General features: G+C 63.2%; 1 protein-coding gene across 1 annotated transcript; it reads right to left on the bottom strand.

Moving 5' to 3' along the window:
* Positions 1-481: 481 nt before the first annotated feature.
* Positions 482-11,197, bottom strand: prage (RNA exonuclease prage). The gene is made up of 3 exons (XM_037236040.1): positions 10,858-11,197; positions 4,550-4,744; positions 482-2,281 (listed from the first exon to the last, which is right to left on the bottom strand). The coding sequence occupies exon 3, from the start codon at positions 2,163-2,165 to the stop codon at positions 930-932; it is 1,236 nt and encodes a 411-aa protein (XP_037091935.1). The 5' UTR covers positions 2,166-2,281; positions 4,550-4,744; positions 10,858-11,197; the 3' UTR covers positions 482-929.
* Between the last annotated feature and the right edge of the window lie 1,046 nt (positions 11,198-12,243).

Here is a 12,243-nt window from a genome sequence, read left to right as displayed (position 1 = left end):
GCGTACGGCACGTCATGGCGAGCGAACATTTTCCTGGAACACAATCCTGGATACGCTGGCAGGCTAGTACGTGAGCAGGACCCTGGGCGACTTACGCAGAGTGCGAGCGGGCCCCTGCTAAATACCTCCGCGCAAGTGCGACGGTAAGGGCTTTGCAGTGAGCTCCGGAAGTTGAACAACTGCGCAGCACGCAGTTTCCTACCAGAGACTGTGACGTGATAGGCGGTGTGTTATGGGTTCAGAGAACGCCGTTTTCGCGCCGACTCCACGTCAGATAATGTATGACAACGCAGATCGGGAAGATGTATTCCCTCCCATCAGGAGGCATGCCAAAAGTGTAACGCATGGCCTGTCGTTACATGCAGCGCTGGGTTATCCTACATCTGTGCGGGGCGCCGACAACACGCTCCAGTCGACGCGGTCGCCATCCGAGGCCAGCCTCCGGCCTTCCTCGCCGCAGCGTGCGTCCACAAAATCTGTGTTAAGATCGAGTCTGTATTGTTCAAAATCCAGCTATACACCCAGCGACGCCGATTAAATACAAACACTCCACGCAGTCACGCGCGACATCGACAGCCCTCGCACAAAGCGCATGGCACCGGAGTGACGCCGGGTCCGCCGCCGCGGCGGGCCCGGCATCGACTCCGAAAACGGCCGCTCGCTCCGTAAAACCCACTGGAAAGACGACCAGCGCGGCGCACAGCTCGGCGCCACGCTCTCCTCGCGGTGTGGCCATCACAGCAACACCGGAGCGTCTCACATGTAAAACACGCGCCGCGCGCCAAAAGCTCGCATCGCAGTCTAAACCGACGCCGCACCTCCGCGGATGAAACACGAATCCCTGGATGGACACTGATGACGATGCTGTACAGGCCGGCCGGCGTCGGCCGTTTGTACTCTGAGATCACGCGCCGCCGCCGCAGCCGGCGCTACTCCAGCTGCAGGTCGCGGCGAGCGCGCCACAGCACTAGCTGCATGCAGGCGCGCGCGTCTTCGAGGCTGTCGTGTCCGCGGCCGGCGCCGCCCTCCTGAATCTTCCAGCTGAGGCAGCTGGAGGTGAGGTGAGACAGCCGGCGGCGGTACGGCAGTCCCAGGTAGTGCGGGAACAGCACAGACGTGTCCACCACCGTGTCGTGCGCCAGCCGCAGCGCGCGCAGGTCGTTCTCGAGCCCGTGGCCGATCAGCACCGTGTCGGCGCTGATGAAGCCCATCAGGTCGCTCTGCACCGCGCGCAGCGTCTTGGTGGCGCGGTCCAGCTGGCGCGCCGTGATGCCCGAGAAGCGCGTGTTGTAGTCCACCACCGGCCGGTCGGGCTTCACCAGCGCGTCGTACACGCGCTTGCCGTTGAGCCCGACCACGGAGACGCGCGCCAGCTCCAGGCCCTGGCCCGTATAGCACATCTCGCAGTCGAGCGCGTACACGCCGTAGTTGCTGTCGGCCGGCGGCACGCGGCGGCGGCGTGAGCGCACGTACCCCTTCAGCGGCCCGTTCAGGCCCGGCAGCAGCCCACTCCACACGTGGCAAGGCGCCGTCGAGCAGCCGCGCCCGCCCGGCCGGCCGCCGCAGCACGCGTAGCTGGGCGGCCCGGCGCGCGCGCTCTTCAGCTTGCCCCAGTGGAAAACGCAGCGCTCCGCCTGGTCGGAGTAATAGCCGTCGACCGTGACGGCGAACTGCTGCGTGCAGCGCACGCAGTGCGGCCGCAGCAACGAGACGCGCTGCTCGCCGCGCTCGCTCTCCGAGCCGGACGAGTGCACGCTCTCCGGCTCGCTCACGTCGTCGGGCACCTGCTGCTCGTCCGGCTCGCTGCCGGACGAGGCGGCAGACGAGTCGTCGCCCGTCTCGGAGCTGTGCGTGCCGCTGTCGCAGTCGGACGACGCCAGCGCGCGGGGCACGAACTCCTTGGCCGCCGCGTCCAGCTTCACCTTGCGCGCCGGGCGCGGCGAGCCCGCCAGCCCCTTGTAGATGTACGCCTTGCCGCGGTGGAAGCTGCTCGAGTGTGGGAAGCCGAGCATGTGCAGTTGCTCGGCGGGCAGCGTGTAGCGGCGCATCAGCTGGTAGACCACCTCGGGCGGCAGGTCGAGCCGCTGCTCCTCGGGCGGCGGCGCCTCGGCGGCTGGCGCCACCGCGCGCTGCTTCATGCGCTTGCGGCGCTGGCGGCGGGCCATGGACGGGGTCAGCTGTTCGGGCGCGGGGCTGCCGGTGGAGACCGGCTCGGTCTCTGGTGGCGGCGCCGGCTGAGACGGCGCGCAGCGCGGCTCCGGGTCGGCGACGGCGGCGCCATCTGTGGACGGAGAACGCGCGGTCAGGCGGGGTGACGCAAACGGCCGACGCGCGCGCCGGCGTGACGTAATGGAACACGTCACATAGGTGGGCTCGTCACTTCACGGATCCGCTGCTGCTCCCCGAAGCGGCGTTATGACTGGCTAGTGGCGTGACGCGGGCGGACAATCGTCACACGGCATGGGAAGCGGCGGAACCGCAGGCGGACGGGCGCCAGCCGGCTCGGGCGCTCTCCACCCAGGCAGGCGGACTCGCGGTGTGGGCAGCACAGCCAGCCACCGCCACCTTCCCGCCAAACACGGCCACAGAACGGATGCCTCAGCACCGATAAGATACCAGTGAAGCCCGCGACTTCTCGACGTACGCTCCTGGACATCGACAAACACCGACTGCAGATAGCGCTCGGATGCGACGGCAGCCGCTCGGGCAGCCGTCCCCGCCGCGTGACGCGTGACGCGTGACGCTGGTGCACGGCGGCGGCTCCGGTCTGGCGCTTGGCCCGCGGGCCACGCGGCTGGCAACACCTGGGAGCGCGGCGCGCACCAGGGCCGGACGCGCGAAGGCCGCGCCGGCTCGATATACCGCTGACGTCAGCCGCCACCGGCGCCGCCGCGCCGCGCTTGGCCGGCGGCGAACGCGCGCCCCGCCCGCACGCACTGTGCGTCAGGCGCGCGGCTGGCAGCCGCCGCCGGTCGCCCGGCGCCGGGCCGCAAATGGGTCAGCCAGCCCCGGGCCTCCGCCGCTGACGCGACACGTGCTGGCGGCGGGCGAGGGGCGCGCCGCCCGGCCGACCGCATTCCCTGACAGGACGGCCCCGGCTGCTGGTCGGGGCGGCGCGACGGGCGCCGACGGCGCAGGTAGGCGCGCGACGCGGCGCCGCTGCGCAACGGCGCCCAAGGTCGACACCCAGCTGCAGCACGTGATGAGTCGGCGCCACGCGGTGGCGCGAAGCTGGCTGGCTGGCTGGCTGGCGCCGCGCCGCGCCGCGCCGCGCCGCGCCGCGCCCCGCCCGCCCCGCCGCCGCGCCGCGTTCGGCGTTCCACGCGCCATCCGGGCCGACGGAAGGCTCGCGGAAGAGATTGATGGCAGCTGCGCGAGACTGCGGCACTGGGGCTCGATGAGGGCTGGGGAGGTGGACGAGGGCAGCGGACTAGGGGGGAGGGGGGGGGGCAAAGGAGGCAGCTGTCCCCGAATTAAGAGCAACACTTATAGCGGTGCATGAAAAGAAGTGGGGTAAAAAATCACGTTTCCCGCCATCAGCGCAGAGGTCCCCCAACCCCGCCACTGGGCGGGGCGAGGTAGGGGAAACGGATGACGGCTCGGGTGGGGGAGGTGAGCGAGGGGTGGAGCGAGGGAAGCGTGCGAGGGGTGGAGTCGGCGGCCGATGGGGGCGAGTGATGACGGGGCGGGATGAGCGCAGCGTAGCGTGCAGCGCGGCGGCAGGCGCGGGAGCGCCACGGCCCAGCCCTGGTCCGCCGCTGACCGCGCCATGGTCCCGCCCGCCGCTGGCCGGCGCTCCGACGTGCCAGGGTCATCATTAAGGCCATCAGGTGGGCGAGGCCGGACCGGCCGGCCCGGCCGCCGCCGGCTCCGTCGGCCGACGTTGCGACAATGGGGCGGCTGGCCCCGACTGCAGGGGTCAGCGGACAGCCGGGAGCGATTTCAGAGTACGGGACTGCCAGGGATTAACCGCCACGGCCCCGCGCAAGCGCCCCGCAGATCTGCTCGCGGTTCTCGTCGGGTTTTGCTGCGCAGCCGGGGGAGTTCCAGTGAGCGCAGGACTGGATCGCCGCCTCCACCCACGCGAGTGAAGGGGCGTCCCCCTCCCGCCCCTCCCCCCCCCCCCCCGTCCGCGCTTATCAACTGGCCAGATACGGGCCGTGATGTCGCCACGACGGCCACCGGAGGCCCCGCCGAAGGTCCGTGAAAGTAGCGTCGACACGCGCTGCCGTCCGCCGCGGCGCGCCGGCCGCGGTCTGCGCGCGCCGCTCCATCGGCTCCGGTCGCGGCGACGCCGGGCGAGTCTGCCGCGCCCGGCCGGCCGCCGACCGGACCGGGGCGGCGACCGAGCGGGCATCAACACTGCAAGCCGCGGTCTTCCGCTGTTTGATCACAGACGGCACGAGCGGGCGCTCCCGGCGTGTCCGACACCGCCACTGCATTCACAGCTGGTTGTTAAACAGGAGCCAACAGCCAAACCTGACTGAAGTGCCCGTAAAGAAGCGAGCCACGAAACCAACAGCATTGCCCTCGACCGCGTTCCACCCACCTGGGGTAGTGGCCGCCTCGTGGCCGGCGGCGGCCGGCAGACTCGGGTCAAGGTCAGGCAGGTCGGCCGGCCGCGCTGGCGAGTCGGCCCGCTCGCGCTGCGGCGCGGGTGGCGACACTGGCCGCGCACTGCGCGCGGCTTCGTCGGTCACGGCGGGTGTGGACGCCGAGCTCCGACGGGCCGGAGCGACCGCACCTGGAACAGACGGCCCGGGTCAGCGGGTCACCAGCAGGCAGAGGCGGGCCAGCGCGTCGGCCCAGGGTCAAGGGTGGCCGGTCTAGGGATGCGCGGTCGGTGCGGATTTAGCACACACTGACGCCCGGGCGCTGGCGCAAATCCAACGCACGTCCTCGCCGCACAGTTGTTTTTGTTGCGTCACTTGACAGATGTGCTGCTTTTTCCGGGCGACCTCACGCTTACGAAATTTTCCTCCACATGCGCCACGTCGTAATGTTGACTGGGCGCCTGCGCCAGCCGGGCAAAAACGGGGCACCTCAGCGGCGCCGGCGGCGCCGAGAGCTGCTTGCACGGCGGGTTCAGGGTCTGCGGTCGGCCGGTCGTCTCACGGTACAACGTCACGGCTTGGGGCCGCACGACGGGGTCGGCGCCTCGAGCCAGGCAAGTCAACTGTAGGTCAGGGTTTGCGGTCGGGCAGGGTTCACAGTCAGACGGTGGGGGCCGGGGCCGGGGCCGGGGGTGGGCTTGGGGAGGGGCCGCCATCGTGGCCGGAGTTTGTGGTCAGAGGCGGGGTCATCGCCGCGTCAGCTCCATGCATCGGTGAAGGGCACGCGATGCGTGTTCGCTCACCACTCGGCGGTCTGCGGTAGAGCCACACAATGGTCCTGGCAGCCTAAGCGCCCCAAAGCACTAACCAAATCAACATTATGCACGGTGAGCATAAAGCCGGAGTCGGCAGCCAGCGGCGTCGGCGCCAGGCCGACGCAGTGGTCAAGGGCTGCGTGCGCGGTCAGACGGCGGCGTCGGCGGCGGAGGGCGGCTCGCGGAGCCGGCCCGGCCCGGCCGGCGCGGCTCCCTGACCCCGTGACAGTCGACATAGCGGGCCAGACGGGGGCAACAACCCCGAGCGGGCGGCGGCCGCCGCGACGTCGCCCGCCGCCGCAGCCTGCGCCGAACGTCAATGAACGATGGCCGGCCTGGAGCGGGCGCCGGCGGACCGAGCTTTGGCTGCGAGCACGCGGGGAGGAACTGGGCGGCCGGCGGGCAAGACGGGGTTACAGGGGCGTTGAAATGCTTCGAGTGAACTTGGTGAGGGGGAACGCATGGGCGACAGTCATGAGATGTGGTTTCCAGCACGGATTGAGCAGCCGAAGCAAAACATTGCGGCAGGAACAACAGTTCATGGTTGCAAATGGCGCCTCGTAAATAATGCAACTAAAACGGGTGGAATCGTTGTTACCATCTCGAGGACGATGCTCCGATGCAAAATGAGATAAGACTGTGCCTCAGACATGTTTTTCAGTTCGCACCGGTAATCCTAACAGCGCACCAGGAAATGCCCCATAATGCCACCTGATCCGGCGGGCCCAAATCGGACATCAGGAAATACCGCGCCGCTGAGCCGCCACCAAAAAGTCGCGACCGCGGATGCCAGCGGCCGCAGCAGTCGCGGACCTGCACCCCAGACCGACTGCAATCGGGCCTCGATCATGCACTGCTGAGCGTGGGGCGGGGGAGCAAAGCCACCTCCGCATCGCGGCGACTGAGCGCCAGCCGCCGCCGACAGCAGCGCGCGACAACAGCACGCCGCAGCCTCCGCTGGCCACGTGGGAGGTGCGGACGCGCGTGTATGTGACGCGGCACGTGAGAGACGTGCCGTAGGACGAGACCTCGGCGGACGAGGGACGCGACAAGACCGCGTCGCCATATCGTTCATCGCTGTTGTTGATTCGGGTCGTACGGCGCCACTGCCATTGATTGATTATGCAGCGCCCAGACTGCCGCTTGTGCAATACCGACTAGTAAGCCGAACATCAGGAGGCGTGCACGTGGCGCGAGCTGCGGTCGTGACGCGGGAGGCTTGCAGCTCGAACTCCTCCCCGGAGAGGAGGGGGAGGGGGGGGGGGACTTCGACGAAGGGACGCTGTCGGTACCGGGCCGGTCCGGTCTCTGGCGTCAGCCTTCGGAGCACTTCCGGCTCAGTCAGAACTGGTTCCGGCCGAAGATGACGCCGTCGCTGCGTCAGCACGGCCGCCGCTTGCGCAAAGGTCACACGCGCATTTGGCCGGCAGACGGCGCCGCGCCGCTGACCCTGCGTTTTTGGACATATTCGCGAGGCGATGAATCGATCTGGCGGGTCCAGAGAGGAGGTGCAGGTTTTTCAAAATGCAGCCGGCGGAGCATCGTGCCCATTCTTGGCATTTCTTCCTCATGCTTATGGCTTGGAGATTAAGTCGCTATTAGCTAAATCTGTAATAACGCGAGCTTAACGAACTGATAACGTATCTGGTCTACGCCAGGTTGGCGCGTCGGACTTAAACCCAAACAGATGGCCCACCGGGTCAAGCTCGTTCAAACGTGACAGCCAAAAACGTTGCATCCCTACTCAAGAGGGTGGCTGCCGTCACGACGTCGTGCCCACTTTCCTGCACCGTGTCACGTCGCCGAAGTTGTCGGAGCAGCTGCAACTGCCCCACCCTCGCCCCCAGCCGACGGCGGTGTCGTGCAATGGCCGTCACCTTGGCCGGCCCGGCGGTCGCACGAAACCCTGCAGCGGGCCCGCGTGCCGTCGGTGCGGCGCGTAACCTGGCGATCAATAGCCGACCAGGGGCCCGAGCCCCTCCGCCGATCAATAGGCGGCGGCGGCGGCGGTCCCGCGCCCGATGCATGGGTCGACGGACCCGCAGACAGACACGCAGACGGCGGCGGCGGCCCTCTTCCGGCGCAGCGTGCCCCGCATTCTAGCCGGCGCCGGCGGCCGCTCGGTCGTTCGCACTCGACCCGAGGCCGGAGCGCGCGCCGCCATTGGTGGGCGGAAAAGGCGCGAGCCGGCGGCGCCGGCAGCTGGCCGAGTCAACGACACGCGGCCGACCACGTGGCGCGCGCCGGCGCGCCGGCGGCTTACTACGGCCGCGAAGGCCGCCCGGCGGCGCGCGGCGCGGCGCGGGTTATCGGCCGGTCGCGCGCCGGGATGACGACATCCCGCGTCACACGCTGGGCGGGGCGCAGCCGGCGGCGGCCACCCTTCCGCGGCGGCCGCCGCGTTGCCACCGGGGAGCGTATTGCGTCAGAAGGGAGCGCCGCGTTACGTCACGCACGCGGCCGGCGCCGCGAGCGATCGCGGCACCAACCGGGTTCTCCCCGCGCGGGGCGCTCGCGGTTCGGCGGCGGGCTAGCGCGCGACATTCTCGCGTGGGGACTCGTGAGCTGCCCCAGCAGGTGGGGGCTACAAGCTTCCCCGCAGTGGTGCGTGGCTCCACCGCGTCTTCCAAGGTGATGCCGCGCCGCATTTTTGTAGCATTGCGACATAAGCCAACGTGAGATGACGGATATCGTGCAGCCCCGCGCCTTCCAGACCCAGGAGTACGGCCGCCAGTGATTCAGAGGGGACTTCCTCCCGACGTGACGTCACAGATTCCGCCGGAACGACTCATCCCTCCGTCGCGGAGATTCCGCCGCGCTCCTGGCGACGGCTGCCGCCAGTCCCAGGACAGGGCTCGTCCGCCGCCGCGTTGCAAAAGTTCCGGTGAAGTTTACGCCCACAGATGGGCGACGGCACCAACATGGCACACTTCGCAGAAAACTGCGCCTTTAAATCGCGGGCGCGGCGCCACAACCCTGGCTGCTCTAACCTTGCACAGCCCGTTACGAGTGGCGGATCAAAGTCCGCCGCCTGCATGATCCCCGCCATAGATTAGTCGTGAGCCTGGCCGTGGGCGTATCGGGACCACGTCCCTCTCCGACATCAGCGGGTTAATTGTGGCGCGTCCTTCGTCCGATGGCCACGGGCGGTGCCAGGGGCATTCCGACGCCTGCACTCCAGGTGGCGATCGCATGAACCCGCGCCGGCCGCGCGAACCCGCGCCCGCCGACCGGCGCGCTCAGGACCTTGGCGCCGCCACTTAGCCGTCGAGGTCCTCCGGGCCCAGCCGCGGCGGCTGCTCGGCCTTGGCGCTGGCCGCCGGGCCCAGCGTCTAGGACTTTGCCCCCGGTGCCGTCTTCCGCCCGCAGAGCGGCGGCGGGCGGGCGCGGTCGCCCGGCTCGTGGATCGCTTCCTGACAGGAGCCGGCTGGCCGTCAGCACACGGAAGCGTGCTGGGGTGACGGCTGGACCGGGCGGGCCGGCCGGCGCCCGGCCCGGCCCCGCTGGCGGCCAGGTGTCGCCCGCCGGCGCACCAGAAAAAATAAACGGGCGACAATGCTTCAGCTAGCTTGTGGCGTCAGGAATGGGGAAAGGCTTAAGAGATTTTGGGTATTGAAGGTTCTCCTTAAATTTTTCCTGGAACCCTGCCTGGAACCAAACAGACAACTCTAATTTCACAATATCATTTTTTAACTTCACACGATCGCAAACATCTGAAAAATGTAAATGTTATGTTATGAATCAAACCACTGTTGTAATGAAAGTATCTCGGTGGCAATCGCCTCCCGTTGGGTCCAAGTTTTGGCCAATAGATCGTGGAATTATAACCGGGCAAACTGAAAGCTCTAGGTGGAACAAAGATACCACATGGGCATCAAATGATTGGCAGAGTATGTCAAAGTCTTTAAACTAGTCTCAAAAATGATTTCTGGGGACCCATTCTTATAATGATCTTGCGAGCACATGTGTATTTCTTTGCAGAGACACGTGCAATGCTACCAAGCCTGCGTACTCTCTGTGTCCCTTGAGGTGATGACAGTCGTCATCAGAACATGGAGATATCGGTGGTACGAAGACGCGACGCGTGATGCTTTTCGTCAGCAAGTGCGATGGTAAGCCCGTGACTTGATGTCATACCTCGAAGGGTTATTGCCGACTTGAATAAGAAGGGGCGACACAGCCAGGTTCGAGTGCAGATCCACACCGTTAGCAAAGAACAGTTTCCGTCGCCAAAAAAACAAAAACGCAGACATGATTAGGTTGGCAGTTAAGCCTAGCAAATAGAAAGCCTACGAAAATGCACCGCATTTGGCAAGAAGCCTCCCTCCACTTCTGAACTCGAAAGAAACCAATGAGCATTAATCACGTTGGACCGCAGGTGAAATGTTCTGCTCACGCCGATGAGACGGAAGTTCGGAGTCTGGAGCCTTTCTCTTTCACTCACCCTCCCGCATACACATTGGCAAAAAAGGCCGCTGGGATGTTGGCTAGGAGGGTCCCGAGCCATTAGCTCAGTTTTTCTTCAACGATCTTGCGTCATTACGTCTATCACGTGTCGTGGGCAGTGATAGTGGAAGTGGGAGTGGGCAGCGACTGCGGCCCCATTGTAAGAAAAGTTTAAATTACCTCTACGGTGTCGCATGGAAAGAAACGCGCCAGAGGGTCGCGTCTTCCTCTCCCCGTCGCCTCGCAGGGTCCGCTGTCACGAGACGCAGCATCTAATTTCGTGCGCTCTGATCGACGGCAAACTTAGTGATCGATCCCGATTCAATCTAGTGATGATAGAGATTCGTGCTTCAGGGAGCTTCTCGGCTATGCACCAGCCACATTCTGGCTGGTGCTATGGCATGCTAAGATGGAGGAAAGGAAAATCCGGACAGCATTACACCAGCCGGCGTTTTTTGATGTACTGATGCCTGCTTTGAGTCAAACACACGTTCACGTTCTCAGCCAGACCGAGAATGAACTGTCATGCTTTGACGGTGGGCGAAAGCATTACGCATGTGCAGTACAGTATGTGGGTAAGCGCAGTCATTGACCCGACCGACCCGTGCAATATAAGCTACCACTGACACTGGCAATCGGAACGGTTTATGGTAATAATAATTTACTGCGATGGTGTGATAATGATGACCGACAGTGACACAAACCAGGCCCGGCAAACCCGAATGATACGGTCTGTTCAATGCACGTCTTATATATATATATATATATATATATATATATATTCTATCCATATGGCATGCGGAGCCTTCCGTGCATAAAAATATGAATATTGATGACACGTTCGCAATTTAAAGACAGGTCATAGGGTACCTGGTCATTAGTGTGTGCAGACGCATGAACTGCGCAATGCGTCGTTAACAGTGATCACATGTAGACCCGCGTTCCCCAACCGAAACGTTCAACCAACCCCACTTGGTGATAAGACGTTTTTGGTTGACGATTCATGATCATGATTGTTACAGGAATACCATTTCGGTACTTACCATTTTTTGTCTTGCGGCTCTCCTTTGGTGTTCCTCACTGATGACTTCTTAGAGAAATAAATGAAAACGGCAATCTTGCAGAAAACTGCCAGAAGAATGCCAGTAAAAAGAAGACTGCCAGCGTCCGTCACTTGCACTTCCATAACTGTAGCTATCCTCACACACTTGCAGCCGGCAAATCCGAATCCGTCCTCTCAGTTCACATGCGCTTTCAAGCGGACCCAGGGCAAAGGAAACTTGATAGTGATACTGATCATCCAGACAGCTTCCAAGGGACCGCTGGTTAGCTGAAAAGAGCGTGAGGGCAGGACAGAGTCAGGAGCGCACCCCACACGTCCGAGGCCCAAAGGCGAAGTGATGGCTACCGTCAAAACAACCATGTGCTGCTTTTGATGCTACCATATTTGAAATATGTCTCAAGTCTTTAGATTTCCCAAAAAGTCTCTAGAAGTACTTACGAACATTCCCAGAGCGGTCGTAAGCTCCTTTTCCTTGTAACCAGGTGCGCCGAACCGCCAGATATACCTCAGACGTCACGGAAAGAGCTGGAACGTTGCATAATGACAACGTGTTATGAGCGAGCCACGGATGTCTAGCTTTGGTGACGTCATTAAACACCAAGAACGTAGTCTCCAAGGTTTCCGAACGTGGACGAACTGGTAACTCGCATGAAATGAGTGTATAGGTGGAAGTGCTTCTTGCTGTTTTTGACTGTCGGTGCAGGAATCACTTGCCGGCGCGGACGTGGACAAATCGTGGGCGACCCCAGCACTCCCATCTGGCGGAGAAAATGCAATACTCATTCAGAGATGTGAGGTAGACCAACTCTGAGTCTCTGCTCATGCCAAGAATGGCATATTTGTGTTGCTTTCTGAGACGGATGCGTGCAGCCCGTTGCTCGTTTGGTGCGCCAGGCCGTGTGGTAAATATGATTAAAATTGATATGTAACCAAAAGCGTCCGTCCCGATAGCTCAGCTGGTTGGAGCACCTGCCTTCCGAGTCACCCATTGGTCATAACTATTGGTATGTTTTTTAGGTGGAAAAGACTGCTCTAGACAGCATGATTACCTGTTCACTAAAGATGCTCCTCAATGCGTCATGGTTTGATTATGTCATCGTTCCTTGCACGACATCGGTTGAGAGACAATTGACATCCGTTATATTTGGAAATCGCGCTCACGAACGCCAGGTATGAACGCCTCGACACTTGTATTTTTTTGGCGTTGATTGCCGCGTGGCTCAGGGAATGGCAGGATTTGAATGACGTTATGACGTTATGAATGCTAAGGTGACTGAAGTACTCTCACCGATATACCTTCTCCATTTCTGCGAGCCTCTAGCCCAGAAATTAGAGAGGCTTAGGTCTTAGGCAGGGTAGAATTTTC

Source organism: Pollicipes pollicipes, unplaced genomic scaffold, assembly GCF_011947565.3.
Source record: "Pollicipes pollicipes isolate AB1234 unplaced genomic scaffold, Ppol_2.1 Scaffold_7261;HRSCAF=8764_pilon_pilon_pilon, whole genome shotgun sequence".
Classification (NCBI taxonomy): Eukaryota; Metazoa; Arthropoda; class Thecostraca; order Pollicipedomorpha; family Pollicipedidae; genus Pollicipes; species Pollicipes pollicipes.
The sequence above is the reverse complement of the archived record's forward strand: the minus strand, read 5'-3'. Positions and strand labels throughout refer to the sequence as shown.